Source organism: Euleptes europaea, chromosome 7, assembly GCF_029931775.1.
Source record: "Euleptes europaea isolate rEulEur1 chromosome 7, rEulEur1.hap1, whole genome shotgun sequence".
In the NCBI taxonomy this organism is placed as follows: Eukaryota; Metazoa; Chordata; class Lepidosauria; order Squamata; family Sphaerodactylidae; genus Euleptes; species Euleptes europaea.
The window spans coordinates 69,798,331-69,814,475 of record NC_079318.1 but is presented as its reverse complement, the minus strand read 5'-3'; the positions used below and the strand labels follow the sequence as shown (position 1 = coordinate 69,814,475).

Here is a 16,145-nt window from a genome sequence, read left to right as displayed (position 1 = left end):
TCAGACCGGCAGCGGCTCTCCAGGGTCTCAGGCAGGGGTCTTCCACATCACCTACTTGCCTGGCCCCTTTAACTGGAGATCGAACATGAGACCTTCTGCATACCAAGCAGATGCTCTACAAACTGAACCACAGCTCCTCCCCCCCCCATTACATGTGCAATGTCCTGAGTGTTAAGGACAGAATAAATACACATTTGTCAATACAAAGTACTTGTGTTTTACTTTGTTTTTGCTGCTTGGACAGCTTCAGGATCCTTCAGCTTCTGCTCCCAGGGCAGCTTCCCACAAATCCACTGCAGCATACAGTAGCCCAGGATTTCAAGGTCCCCTCGTCTGGATGGTGCTAAATAAAGCAAGTTTAAAAGGAGGAGGGAGAGAGGGGAAATGAGCATTAAGATGGGGCTTCTTTCTCCTCCTACATCCCTCTTTTTGGGGGGGTTGGGGGAGAAACAGAAACGGTTGTGGCTTAAAGCTACAGCGAGATGAAACGAGGAAAATTGTGTTGTGTTTGTTCAGCTGTCCCAAGAACTCCGAATGGCCGGGCTTTTGGCAACGCCCACAGACAGGCAAACGATTTGTTGCCGTTGAGAGGCGAGGGTCACTTTCCTCACCTCCTCAGACTTCATCCTTCCCTCCGCTTTGGCCTGTCACATGAACTTGATCCCCGTGGCCTCTGACATGATCCAGACAGCCCATAACCCGGCACCAACACTTTCTCCAAGAGCCAGGCAGTAAAACAAAGAAATAAATGTCTGCTGCTAAATTGCTAACACATGTTCCAGGAAGTCCATGGGGTCCACATTGGTCATGCGGAGACCCTTCGAGAGCAGACTAAACAGTGATGCCCTTTCCTACTCCGCTGAACACGAGCCGTTTGAAGGCCGACGGCATGGCAACAGTGCCCTCTAGTGGCATGAGCACTTCGACGCCTCCGACTGTGCCACCGAGAGTTTTCTTGCCTAGGCTGAAATAACGAAAACTCCTCTTGGCTCTTTCGAGTGAAAGCCTTTGTTTAAATTTAAAGCTGGACTTATTTCCAAAGCATTCAAAAAGCTCAGTGTTTACATTTTGCAGCCAGTGCTGGCTGGCCTAACCTACAAATTGAGTTACACAGACAAATGCAACTCTCTCTTTTGTCTCATTCCCCCCCCCTTCCTTTGACAAAAACCAAAACATGCATCACAGGCAGATAACTGAAAACCACACAGAACGGCTATCCCCAAGAGCAAAAGTCATGAGGCTAGGACGTGGGGCAGAGAGACACGGTAACGTAATCCAAGAGCTGTGTTATCCATTGCCATTTTTTACTTCATTCTTAAAGACAGGATTCCGCACTTCTGCAGCACATATTGGAAGAATGTTCAACTTTTAAAAAAACGATAAAGACAAATGGCTGAAAATGTATTGCACAAATTCACTCTTAACAGGGAAACTGAGGTTACCAATGAAGGAAGCTTTTGTAAAAACTCACCTTGCTATCTCCCACATTAATTTGCACCCTGCACTAAGAATAAAAGTTCTTATTCAGGGGACAGAGAGCAGAAAAGTGGCAGAATTACAACCTTCAGAGGATGTAGCCGTTAACCTGGCAGGTATTGGCTTATGAACTTTCAATAAAGGAATTCCAACAGAGGCCCTCGGCACACTTTTTAATTTGAAAAAGGTGACTTTGTGGAAGTCCAGCAGAACTCTGTTCCCACTGTCGCCTGCTATCCACCAACCCACCCCTCACATGATGAAGCACGCACACAAATTCTGACGTGTTCTCTATATTAACTGCTGCTAAACCAATGCGTTAGGATAGGCCTCCTCCGATCTAGCAGGATGCCATCTTATACCCTTGGGTGCCGTTTGTATCCTGCACAAGCTTGTAATGATGTCCAAAGGCTTAGCTTGTACAGCGGCAAGGAAAACACAATCTTTCGCACTTGTCATCCTGCCGTGATTTCCGGAGTGAAAGCTGCAGCAATGAAAAGGGGGCCAAATATTTCCATTCGAACTCTAAGCCTCCCTTCAATTATGGCAATACCCAATTACGCTTGCCCTTTTGCATTCCTCCCCTTCCCCCAAAAGGCAACTCTGAAACCCGTTTTGTTTGAAATAGACAAAGCGACCACTGACCCCTAAGAGAAAAGTTGTCAGAATTATAATGAACGGGTTCCTTCTCCTTCTGCATCCTCCTCCCCCACTGGAGGGTGTAATTGATATGGAGAGGTGCATAATGCTAAATCATTTAGATTTCTGTAGCTAACCTACTGTAACTGGTCTTCAACTGAAAGAGCCCTCAGAGAGTCTAGTTTTCTTCACTGCTGTAGACACTAAGCAGCTATACCAAAAATGTGTTTTTTTAGTTCAATGCCTTTTATACCCAACCAACCCAATTTCTTCACGTTAGGTTTTTAATTTATTTTTTTTAAAACGGCACTTTCTAGACATTTAGAGAGGCGGCATGTTCTCTAGTGAGGGTTGCCATTCTGTTCTTTATTCACTCTTTCTGGTCTTCCAAAGGCACACACATAAGGGATACATAAATGAACTGCAAAAAATAAGAAAAATTAAGGGTTTTTTAGACAACTATGCCTATTGAATACAAAATAAATACTTCCTCTTATATTCATATGTATTAACGTAATGTAAAGAGATAAGATCAATCTGACACCTCCCACAAAAAACATACAGCATTTTACGCGGAGGTGGTTGTACCGCTTTTATCCTGCTGTATTTTCCTAGGATATTTCTACCATTGTAACAGAAATTTATTGGCAAATAATCAAGTTCGTCATTATTGGAAACGATAATATATTCCCCCAATTAATCACATCAGTGCCAAACCTATGATTATCCCTCAATGATTATCTCTATAAATAAAATAAATGTACTTTACCCAAACTAATTAGACTGAAAAGTCTGAAAGACATCTCCAGTAATTTCAAAACAATAAATTTGAAGGGGGGGAGAGAAAACTGTGTTGCTTCATTTTTAAGATGTCATAAACAAAGCAACAATTCTGATAATTTCAGTTCTGAAAAATCCAACGTCACCAGTCTATAATCTGTCACTTTTACAGGCCTATATTTCTTCCCAACAAACCCCCAACTCCCATTCTGAATCAGATTACATTTGATTTCTTTGCAGACAAATGCCTTGCCAATTGGTGTTGCAAAAAAGCCAGGCATGGCCTGCTCATTAACAACATAATTCTCCAGCAACCATTCTAAACTAAATAAATAATTTTGGGAAGACACAACGGAGTAGTAAATAGTAAACTAAGTAAATTTTAATATAGATATATATTTTAAACTTGTGCATTTTTAGAGCTGATGTCTGCCTTTATTACATCAAGGCATTTTACAAGAATAACTGGCTTTCACAGAAGCATCCCTACCCATAATCCTTTTTGACACTCATGTCAGAATCAGGCATATTACTCCTATAGCAATTTAAAGGGGAGCTGGGGTAGACTAGGAAATGTGCTGAGGAAAAGCAAGGAAAGTTGTATGTGGGAGAGGGAAATAATGAAAATGCCAACTGGCCATCTCTGACAATGGAAACGGGAAGTGATCACTGTGGACCACTAACTGAGTAGTGGGGCTTTAGCAGCACAATCCTAAACAGGGTTACACTGTTCTAAACCCGCTGAAGTAAATGGATTTAGAGAGGTGTAACTCTGCTTCGAATGCACTGCAGAACAGGCTCTGCATATTCCGCAGTTACTCCACCCAAACACAACCCTTGTAGACTTGGACAAAGAATTCCCTGCCTTGACACTATCAACTTTCAATTTTCTAGCCCTTAATGTTACCCAGGGGGAGAAAAAACTTTGTAGATAGCCCAGTGAAATTTCTGAAGCCAGAACTTAAACTTAGAAAGGGCATAAGGGCCACTTCATTAATATGCATCTCATAGATTTAAACATTGTTCATCTCACAACTCTTTTTTTTTGTACTTTTTTTTTTCATCTCACAACTCTTGAGGTCTTTTTTTAAGGGGGAAAAAAGCTGTATTAAAATACAATACAACTACCTGCAAAGAAAACATGATGGGGAGAAAAACACCCACATAGATGGGGCGGGGGGACATTTTCATATCACAGTAGAAAGGGTAACTACCAGCAGGAGAGTTTCAGAGGCAAGGTACCACCACAGAGAAGGTCCTGCCTCTGAGGATAGGGCGCATAGGAAAGGGTTTCTCCAGAGATTCTTAAGTGACAGGGAAGTATATGCTGAAAAACTATTCTTTTGCAAGTCTCAGAGAACGGTAAGCCTTCTCGATAAATGAAACTTATACAAGCTGTGTTAGTCCACTTGGAATTCCTGCCCCCCTGCCCATGTGTTGAGTATACATTTATGTTTATGTATTCTGCCTTAGGATTGGAACTGGAGTGGACAACACATGAAATGTCTAGGACTGCAAAACAATGCTCCTTTAGAAATGGGCTGAGCAATGAACACAGCAAGAAAAATCTACACCCTAATTGGCCTGCTATCATCTCTCCTGAACTACAGTGGCTCCCTTTGGCAGATGACTAGCCTAGATGCCAGGATTGAACCCAGGTCTTTACAGAGGTCACCCCACAGAGCTCCACCAGTGAGCTCCCAGGCAACATCCTCTGCAACCTTACTGTCTCTCCAACTATCAAAAGCTTATGCCCAAGTAATTTAGCCGGTCTTTTAGGTGCCACAAGATTTTTTTGTTTCACAGGACCTTTAAGGATGTCCAGAACTTCTCCAATAGTATGGGAAAGGGTAGTTGGAGAAGGCACAGCTGTTAAAACGCTGGCCAAGGAATTGCATTCCTGCAACACAGTGGTTTTAAAACAGGGAGTTGGATCCAGACTAGCATCTCCCTGGAGCCCAAAATGCCACCAAAAACCCCTGGGAGAGAGGGGACCCAAGTTCTGGGGAGCGTTTTGGGCTGTTGCAGGAGGAGAGGGGACAAGAAAATCACACTCCATGGATCGAAGTTCTTGCATCCTCAGAAGTGCTAGTCTGGATGCAGTGCCCTGGCTCAGAAGTTTATCAGGGGTTCCTCAGTGAGGAAATAATAAGTGTAAATAAACTTCATTAGGACACATTCCCCCCCCCCCAACATTTTACACTGTAGCCACAGTGGTATGTTGGGGGGGTTTGAGGGCACACTCGCCTACTTCTCAAAGGGCACTAGTAGATTGCCTCAATCACCTAATCCCCACCCCCCCACCCAGAACCCTGCCCAAACTGCACTCTGTACCCCCTACGACATTAAAGCCAGTGTTCTGGGTAAGATTCAACCCGCACAAGGGGAAGCAGAGGAGCAACCAATGCATCTGAAAGTAAAAATACACACTTTCTCTATTGGTTTGGTTTGGTGGAACTGAGCTCTTTCCCACCACACATTTAGAGAATAACGAAAAAAGAAACCCTCCTCACTGAAAGTATTATGGTAACAATACTTAGAACAGGTTCATCAGAATGCAGTGTTTCTACTGCCACAAGGTAATGAACACGTTAGTGACTACTGCTTTTAGTCTAGCCAAATGGTGGCTGCACCGTCGTAAGCAAAAAATTATAGTCAGGGTGAGGACAGCAACAGAGGCATTTTATTTTGGGTCAGACTAAAATGGCGCCATGTCTAACAAAGCCTTCAGGAGGGTGGGGGAGACTTGCTAACAGCCTCTCCCCTCCCCAACCACAGAAAATCACATACCTCATACAGTAAATTAATGCAAACTTTATGAGATCACACCATTGAGCTCACCCCACCCCATACTTCCATTCAGAATGAGTCCACACTTGGGAGACCCAGACAGATACGGAGCTTGCTCTTGCCACTTGTGTTTCAGCCTCTGCAATAATGTGCAAGCTAGTGGCACATCAGAGTACATTTCATTTGCATTATCTGTGCACTTAGCAAAACTGAGATCCTTTTAAAATTCAAGCTCCAATATCGCTATAAAGCACCTCAAGGAAAGCACTTCGGCATGGCTTTGCCAAATTAATAAAGAATATTGAGATGTTGATTTCTGCCTCTCTCAGAGAAAAGAGCAAATCTGTTAACATTAGTTATGTAATTTACTTGTTTAAGGAATAGGACAGAAGGGGCATTTTGACCCCCCCTTCCTCATATACACAGAGGCAGAAATTTAATTCAGACAGTTCATATTCTTCTTATGTTCATCAATGATAGCAAATTAAAACTGGTCTCATGCACTTGGTGTGCAGGGCCTAGAGTATTTAAAAGAAGTTCGATACGTTAAGCGCAGTATATCTCCGGAGAAATTAGGTATTGACTGCATGCCTCAGTGAGTAGAAAATCTACAAAAATCCATACGGTACATTGATCCAAATATTACTTTTTAACACTACTAACAATGTAACAAATTTTTAAGAGGTATGCTTGACGTACGTATAATTCTCTTTAATTATCAAGGAACAAGCAGGAAAACTAACACTACTTACACAACGCAGTTTGCAAAGTGTGTGTTCAATAGGATCTGGGCAGAATCCATGTTATAAACACAGAGAGACACTTAGACCATCAGTTCACATCATAAGAAGATTAATTTGGGAAACCAAAGAGCGTGGTAATGAACATGCTAAATGTTCATTATTTATATAGTACGTTTTATGGCTTTACACTGGTTTTTGTCATATATTTGCTACAAGGTAGGTTGTTATTCTGCATGAGAAGGAGCCTACGGTTCACCATACTCATGTATGCACATGGACAACGGGAACTTGTTTTTACGCAGATCAGTCTGAAGCACCATGTTGCCAACCACATCTAAAAAATTCTCCATTTCAAGCAGCAAGCAATGGAGAAGGGAAGGGGAAAACCTTAATGTGTGTTCAGGTCTTTGGACCAGCCACCTGGGTAGACTTCAGGTCTCAAGGTCCCTTCCAATGTTACACCACTTCAACTCACATGCTACTGAGGTATCTTTTTCATGCATAATGGGAGGGATAAGGACATGTGGGAGGAGATAAACGTACATGAACAATGATGGCAAGGTAACAATGAAAGAGGGCAAAGTCAAGCCCATCATATCTCACTGGACCATAGGTCATGATGGGTAGCCGCGTTAGCAAGAGTCCAGTAGCACCTTAAAGACTAACACAATTTCTGGCAGGGTATGAGCTTTCGTGAGCCACAGCTCACTTCTTCAGATAGAGCTAGAATGATCACATGTTCTCACTTGTGTCAGCTGAAAGCATCATGGAAAATTAGGCTTGCACATGTGATGGCTAAAATCATAATACAGCTGCATTTGGAATACTGCACGCAGCCCTCTTCTCTTATGAAGCATTTGGCTCAATCTGTATACAACTGCAGAATCCAGCTTTCCCCCCCCCCACCCCCCATTGCCTACCCCTAGACTGCTCTGGCCCAGAAGTTTAATTCCTTATTTTAGCACAGGAGGCACAGTGCTCACTACAGGTATGCCTTTGAGAGCCCTCTTAAAAATATCACACACAGAGGAAGAAACACAGCCTACGTTGTGGCTGTGGGCTAAAAAACACTACAATACCCTTGGAAATGAAAAGTTGCAAAAACTAAATAAAGACCACACTACTGCCAAATTGCAATCATACTTAAAAATGGCAGCCCCTTTCCCTGTACCTTTGATTGTCTGAAGAGAATCAGAGACAGCAAGTCCCCCTACAGCGATCAAGGACAACCTGTCCACAGTGGCGGTGGTGCTCATTAGGACTCTGTTTCCCTGCTAAAAGTCTCACCTTGCCGGATTCTAAAGCAGCTCCTCTTAAAGGGCCAAGCTATTAAAAGACACCAGCTGTGATCCAAAGGGAACAGAGAGTCTTGCACTGGGGAGACTTCCCATCATCTTCTCCAAGAAGGGGAACATCGCAGACAAGAGGGGTACTTCCCACCCCAAATGTTGATCTAGCAAATATCTATCCTGCCATTCTTGGGCACAACAGGCCCTAAAAGGGGCTCACAATAAAGCCGAGCTCTGGCACAGAGCTGGCCACCCTAAGGAATTCACAGGACATTTTCTTAAACAAAAAAGTTTCTAGCTCTCATGAATGTGGACCCCTCCCTTCCCCCCAATGTGTACTCTCTTTTGTCAATCCCCTCTAACCAAAAATGATACCACATGGAACAAATTATCGAAACAGACTTCATTTTACACTTCCATTTTGTCACAGAATGTAGGTCTGAGTGGCTGGGATATGATGCTCAGCCTTATTCTGATGCTTGTTCCTACGCCACTCTGACACAGCAAGAGCTCCGATGCCATCCAACCAGCACCCCCCACTTCTCGTTTTTCACCCAATAATTCCTGTACGAACGGAGAAAGTTCCTCTCGCAGGCCCGGCATGCCTGCAGCCAAAGAGCTCACAGCATCAGTGGATTTAACAGATTTCTGTCGTCCTTATCCCACGGCACGGGTCAAGAACTGCTTGCCCATTACAGCCTCTTCACTCCTAAAACGTCTCCAGCGGGTCAAACAGCGCAATCGTCTCAGCATCAGAGTCGCGCGGAGTCCCATTTCGTTTTTCCTAATGACCAGCGTTAAATGACTGCAGGTCTTAACAGTGCTGGCAAATTATCAAAGCCTCTACATTACATGGTCAATGGTCCTTTTAATAGAAAAAGCAATAATATATAGTTGTTTGTGCCAAGTAAAACTCGTTAGAAAGTATTAGTTTAAGATAACAGTTCAGCGGCTATTAACGTTCGCAAATGTTTGTAGACTCTCTCTACTAAAACTGGGCAGCAGGAGGAGGAGGGAGGAGAAATATTTTTTAAAAATCCTGCTCCTTTAGGTATACAAGTTTTCTTGTAACATTATGCTTTAAGGGGTGGGGCAATAGTTCAACAGCAGAATACGTACTTTGCATGCAGATGGTCCCAGGTTCAACCCCTGGCGTTTCCAAATAAAGGATCTCAAGAGACAAGACTGGGAGACCTCTTTCCTGGAGAGCCACAACCAGTTGGAACAGACCATACTGGGTACATGGACCAATGATCTGACTTGGTCCAAGGCAGCTCCATGTATCCCTGCCCCACCCCTAGGAGCTGGTCATCTAAGTTTCAACAGAAAGCAAGTTGGAAAATGGTGGCAAGGCTAAAGGGAGTGAATATGTACAAGGGAAAATGGGGGAGAATGCTAATGGTCGAGATTAAAGGCTCAATGGAAGAGCAGAGCTTTGATGAAGGAACAGAGGGAAGGTGGCATCCCACAGCCATCTGGGGAGGGAGTTGCGGGCGTCACTCCAAAGAGGCTGAAATATCTCAAGTTAACAAAAGTTTGGCAATAATCACCTGTATTTTTTCACACTAGCATAACATTAGAATTGACTTTTTGTCTTGCTGACATAGCAACTAAGAAAGTCGTGTTGCATTGACCATATTGATTGCGAGCAATGCAGCCAGCCATTGGGGGAGGGGGACACACCGTGCCATATATTTCCAATATTGACCTTCCACTCCCTTTTCTATGGCTCCATGGGCCTGCTATTGAATTTGGACTGCAGTGTAATAAACAGCTGAGGTTTAATTAATGGTAAATGAATACAAGACACAGGTTATGACTTTAACTAATTAGGGAATTGTTGAATTAAGTCTGCCTTGGAATGCAAGGCAGTACAATCGATATCCAATAAAAGGACTATGTATGTAATTTACCTGCAAATGTGTTTCCAATACCGTCAAAGTGAGTTTAAATAAGTAAGATATATGAAAGGCTACTGGAAAAAAAGAGCTTTTTTGGGGGGGGGGGGAAGTTAACACTTTACACAGCTAGCAACAGGATTCCTTGAGATATTTAGCGCAGCAAACATAATTAAGAGTCATCTTGCCACAAATCACAGTATAACAGAGTTGGAAAAGACTAACTGGCAGCCAGCAGGCCATGTCTAAGGGGACTTCTGCAGTCCTCACAGTGTGAGATGAGGGACTGGCCAGGTCTGGAAACAGCAAGGGAAAGCCATGCGACACCTGCCAATTTGAGTTGCGCTGCTACTTGCTTGGAACAGGCTGCTGGGCTGCACTGCTACCCCACCTGGGGAACCGTAGGGCTCAGCCCTACCGCCTTGACCATGTGGGATCGATGGTGGACACAGGTGAACTACTACTTTGGGCCAGTCACATAATTTCAACCTAACCTACATCGCAAGGTTGTTTTATTTATTCTTTATTTTATTTAAAACATTTCTATCCTGCCTTTCCACTCAAGTAGGGTTCCCAAGGCAGCAAACATCAAAACATTAAACCATTTCACCATTTAAAGATTTTAGACATTAAAACAGCATTTAAAATAAATAACATATAAAACATTTAAACAATTAAATAAAACATATAAACAGACAAACACACATTAACAGAACAAGGGAGAGGGCCAACAAGAGTGAGCTGGGGAAATGTCAAACAAAATAAAAAAAGTCTTCACCCACTGGCTGAAGACGATGGTTGAGAGAGATGGACAAACCTCCTTAGGGAGGGAGTTCCAAAGTTTCAGCACAATGACCAAGAAGTTCCTTTTGTCAGGTTGCCACCCGTCTACCCTCAGATGGCAAAGCACCTGAAGCAGGGCCTCCAAAGATGACCGGAGTGGATGGGCAGGTTCATATGGGAGAAGGTGGTCCTTCAGGTATGTTTATGCCCCCAAGCCATATAGGGCTTTAAAGGTCAATAACTGAACCTCAAATTGGGCCAGGAAGAAAACTGGGAGCCGGTGTAGGTGGAACAGGACTGGAGTGATATGGCCCCCACAACCCCCTTCAGTCAATATTCTGGCCGTAGCATTCTGTACCAACTGCAGCTTCAGAACACTCTTCAAGGGTGGCACTATGTAAAGCACATGGCAGTAATCTAATCAAGATGTTACCAACCACGCACCACAGTGGCAAGATCTTTCCTGCCCAGGAAGGCATGCAGCTGGCTCACCAGTCAAAGCTGGAGAAATGCACCCCTGGGCCTCAGCTGCCAACTGTTTCTCCAATGGGAGGCCTGGATCCAGCAGCACACCCATCGACAAACCTGTTCCTTTAGGGGGAGTGCAATCCCATCCAGAACATGAGAGATCTCAATTCCTGGGTCCAACCTTCCTCCCCACCAGTGGCACCTTTGTTTTGTCAGGATTAGGTTTCAGTTTGCTAGCCCTCATTCATCCCAAAACTGCCTCCATGTAGCTGTTCAGTTTCCACAACTTCCCCACAATCCGCTGGAAGAGTGAAGCAGAGCTGAGTGTCATTCGTATATTGGCGGAAACTCAGCCCAAATCTCCAGATGACCTCTTGCTGTGAGGACAAAGTGCAGCGAGAATGCTGCAAGCCACTTTGGGTCTCCACTTGGGAGAAAAGGGGGGTATAAACAAGATAAATAAAAGGCCAAAAAGTACACACCTTTCAACAATCATATATATGTTAGGGCAAGAATATTACTTGCACAATGCTCTACAACACTGGCCTCATTCACTCTCGCAAACCTGCAAATGCATTCATGCATCTGCATTTCACTGCACTGTGAGGTATAAAGCCATTCTTAGACTTGCCTATTCCCCAGTGTGCACATGCGCTGAGAAGCTGCAACCAAATTCTAGCCACTCTGGGAATAAACACAGCTGTATTTTTTCCCCTGTACAACTTGCGCAATTTCATCTTGAGAGAGAAACAGAACCAAAGATGGCCACATATCAGGTGCCCAGTCCCAACTGAATACCTGGAGCGAAAGGCCAAGCGACAGCCAGGAAATTTTGAGGGACACTCTAAGGGGCACCCCCAGGAGCCGAGCCTAAGGCAGCACAGCAGTCCTTGGGGCTGTACAGCAGGCAGCATCATCAGGCTCACCTGACCACCAGGACCAGGAAGACTGCACCTACAGCAACAGTATTCCAATGATCAGCAGCTCCAGGGGCAAAGGGAACTGCCACCCAACCCATGGAGCTCCCAGCTAAATCCCTACAGTGCATAACAACAAAGCACATTCAATGGTCACATTTAAAAGGGGGGGCTTGCCTTGCAGCCTTCCTCAGAATGTACTCTGCTTTATATCATATCCTCCTTTCCCACAGCAGGGATAACCACATTGACCCGAGCAGGACAGGAGGTCACCACACATGGGCACATAAAGCCGCACTGAAATCCACTGCTATTCTTGTATGCTTCACGCAGCCTGACTGCTCATTTCTTCTGAAATGTTTGAAAGAGGGGGAAGGGGGGGGAAGGGTAAAAGAAAAACCTACCTACTCCCTTGTGGGCATCTAAGCTGGTAAACTCTATTGTCCCATTATGGCCCTTTTTAGGATTTTCTCGATACTCTTTGTGGTTCCCATTGGGACAATATCTGTAGGCGAGTCCATAATCTGCAAGATAAACCTGGAAGACATGAACAGAAAAATGAATAATGCTGTTTTTGTCCTCTGAAAAGTATAACCTTTCTAATTAAGCTGGAGGAAAATGGTGGCTTAAGGACACTCTAAGATCTGCATTTTATTAATCCAAATGGCACCTCAGGATAAAATATATACATCTGGGGGCTGTAACATCTACCCTCCCCCCCTTCTCAATGGCTTGTCTCCTATACCCCATCATATTTCAGAGTACAATAGGATTTCAGCCTATTTTGTTCCTAAGCTCTCTTCTCTCCAGGTGGGCATCTAGACATCATAAAGTGCAATATGTCTTTTATCTGTCTTCATGCTGCTTATGGGACCCCTTCTCCTCCTTACTAAACACACTCACACACACAGACCAGACAGATCCAATCTTTCAACAGCCAGCCCTTCAACAAGTTCATAACGGCCACGGTTACAGAAAAGAGCAGAAGAAAAAGTTTCACAAACAGGGACTCACATACTAATTTCTATGGGGGGGGGGGGAAAGAGAGAGGCTGCAGACTTCTCTCAGAGCCTTCAGAAGGTTCTGGGATGCACACCCTCCCCCAAAGGGACAGCATGTCTTCCTGAAAACCTGCCATTAATTTTGCCACGTCTGAATTCAACAGATTTAAAAACGGGAGTACAGAGGTGGTGATAACCAGCTGATGTGTTAGAACCCTTTCCCCTTCTTACCCGTCTCTCAGTATTTAACAAGCGTGCATGCTGAACAAATCAGCCGTGGGGGGAAAAACCATCAAAGCCCTCTTTAGAACAGCCCTGGAACAAAATGCGGGCCAAACTCCACAAAAGGTATGAAACAAGCAGCTTCTCTACCATTATCAATGGTAAGGAATGATAAAAGTTCAATACTGTTTTGGAAGCATCCACAGCACATGGGGAAAACAACAAGAAGAAAACAAGAAGCCACTTTTCATGCTTCCCTTCCATCTGAATTCTTTCTGCTCCTCATTTTTATCCAACTGGATCAGAGCCTTACCTAAACCCAATGTACTCAGAAGCATAAAAGTGCATTTTTCAGCAGTGGTCTACATTTCCCCCTCATCCCGTACTTCCCTTCTATTCCTTGGCACATGTTCGCAATGTTATTATGATGCTGCCTTATATTCAGGAAGACCATTTGTCTATCTAGCTCAGTAGTTTCCTCCAACTGGCAGTTGCTCTCCATAGCTTCAGAAAGAAAAACTTGTTCTGCAACACCGGCCACTCAAGATCCTTTAACTGGATATGTCAAAGATTGAACCTGGGGTCGATCTATCACTCCATGTCTATCCTGCACTCCCCCGAAGGAGCTCAGAGCAACATTAATGGTTCTCCTTTCATCCATTTTATCCTTATAGCAACCCTATAAGGTAAGTTAGGGTGACTGTTTGTCACAAAGTCACTCAGTGAGTTTCTAAACCAAGTAGGGATTTTGACCTGAGTTTCCCTGGTTCTTGTCCAATGCTCTAAGTGCTGATCTTCTAGATGCAAAACAGGGGCTCTACTACCAAGCCATAACCTATTACTTCTATTCAAATCCCACCTTCCCACCCAAACATATCTCAAGATAGTTTGCACAATTGAAACCACAATAAGTTCTCATAACAAACTACAGAAACATACAACAATTACAAAAGTATACAATCATCAGACAGTAGTAAGGAGTCTTAAAAGAATAAGCACCCATTTCAAAGCTTGGCAGAACAATAAAACAACAGCAGTCATACTGGATCAGACCCATGGTCCATCTCGTCTACCATGGTAGTGGCTGCAACCACAAAATCATCACCGCAGAAGTTAGGACTGGCCACAAAATGTTGGGAGGTTCCACGCCAAGCAGCCTCGTGTGAGGTAAGCAACTATTTCTGAACAAGAGCTCCCTACAGACCCAAACAGGATACCTCCTGGGTCTTCTGAAGTACCTTTTACTCCAAGGAAGTAAAGGAAAGCCACGAGTTGTTCACTACATTGGGTATGAAGCAAATAGGTGCCAAGAAACTCATTAGCGAGCACCATATTGAGGGATCACAGCCCTACAACATATATGACAATGCAGAAATAAATGAAAGGTGTAGTAGAAACAAACAACAGACTGCAAGTGCATACTATAGCTAGCAGGCATAAACTGTAGCTCTCCACTTGCTGCAAGAGCTCTCCTACGCGCTTCGTTTTTACCAAGCAGTGGATTGTGTGGCCAGCCGGGACAGAGTTTTCTACTCAGTTGTCAAATGTCTGTGACCAGCGTTCTGCAGTGGAAACTGGTTCAAACAAATCCAAGATCCCATTCCACAAACCCACTGATGCCCTGCTCATTAGAACAAATGCTCAGTACCCAAAATGGCAGTGAAAGAAGAAATGGAACTCGGAGACCATCGCATCCAACAAGTACAAGCAGAGGAGCAGAGGGAGTGAACTGTGGGAAAGAGGTACGGGACATTATGGTGACCCATTCAACTATCTTGTCACTTAGGCCATATACAATGACTTCATCTGTCTAAACTGCACAGAGCCAGGAAGACAAGACCCATGCACTCCCTAGTACAAAGCCAATGAGCATGAGTTTCTGAGGGGTGCGCCTAAATCTTTGCCAGAAGCTGGATTCCAAACATGTTCCTGCTTCTCCTGCCAACAGCTCTAAACAAGGAACTCTTAACCATTTCACAAAGCCACTTTCAACCACACCTTTGAAGCAGATTCTTTTCAACAATAGCCACGGCCAAAGACAAACCGCAGCTCCCAATCTGTAGCTTCTAAATTCAAAAACTAGTTTCTGTGTCACTCTTTTAACTAGTTTTGTGTTCTCCTGGGAGGCAAATTCCTGCCCTGAAAAAATATGAGCAGCGTTAAGAGTGACCTGGCACTTAATTTAATTATATTGCTCTTGATGGGCTTCTTTTCCTTGTCTCCTTAAAAAAAAAAATGAAAGGAGAAGAGAGGCTATCTTGTAGCTGATTCTGTTAAAATTACTGATTCCTGTTTGTGCTCCAGGCAGCTTTACTATTTTAGGATGGCTGTCTCTGACTTTAACCGTTTCTTGCTCCGGCATCTCCTGTGCTGATTTGTGTGGTATTGGGACTGCAGCTCTCTCTTCCTGCAGGGGCAACGGCTTTTTTTTTTTTTTTTAAAGATTATACTGATTATATTTCTCACCTGATGTCCTGTACAAACTGTGATACAAAGATTAAAGACTGGAGGCAATGTTTGGAAAACTGGGACAAGGCATAAAAGCTTTGTCAGGTTGACCGACTCTATTTTCTCCTGTATCCTCCAGTGGATTCGTGTTGCTTGGTACCCAGCCTAGCTGAGCCCGGAGACAATAATGCATCAAGTCAGTGTGACAGAGGAAGCGACTTAGTGGAACAGACTGAATCCACCGTCTCATTGGAGCTTCACAACATGGGAGGCGGCCTTTCCCAAATATCATGTCGATCTAGGGGAAAAGGCCATTTGCTTTAAAATAAAAAAAACACTTGGCCAGCCAGCTGCAATTTAGACTTAATTTAAATGTAAAATGCCTTTTTAAAAAGGGTGCCTTCCGAAGTAAATCAAAGCAACTCCTTTCCCAGGACAAGGAGGTTGCCATAAAGTCATCTCAAACACAGGGGAGCCCCCTTTCGCCCCACTGTCTGACCCTAAGACAAGGTGCTGCCTCTTTGAAGCGACGACGTTATACATGAGGAAGAGCTTCCCAACTGTGTGAGCAATTTAGTAAAGGGAATCAGTTGCCTAGCTTTGTAAAATCACGTTCCTTGAAGGTCTTTGAAAAAGAAAGTTATGGATGTTTCAGGTACTGAATGCCAGTTACAAAGCAGGCGACTCCTAC

General features: G+C 44.0%; 1 protein-coding gene across 1 annotated transcript in view; it reads right to left on the bottom strand.

Moving 5' to 3' along the window:
- VRK2 (VRK serine/threonine kinase 2) overlaps positions 1 to 16,145 on the bottom strand; it is a 50,065-nt gene that overhangs the window by 15,636 nt on the left and 18,284 nt on the right. Inside the window, exons 7-8 of the mRNA XM_056853119.1 lie at positions 12,188 to 12,320; positions 223 to 343 (exon numbers count right to left, since the gene is read on the bottom strand). Of these exons, the coding sequence (XP_056709097.1) occupies positions 223 to 343; positions 12,188 to 12,320 (254 nt within the window). The remainder of the gene's footprint in view (positions 1 to 222; positions 344 to 12,187; positions 12,321 to 16,145) is intronic.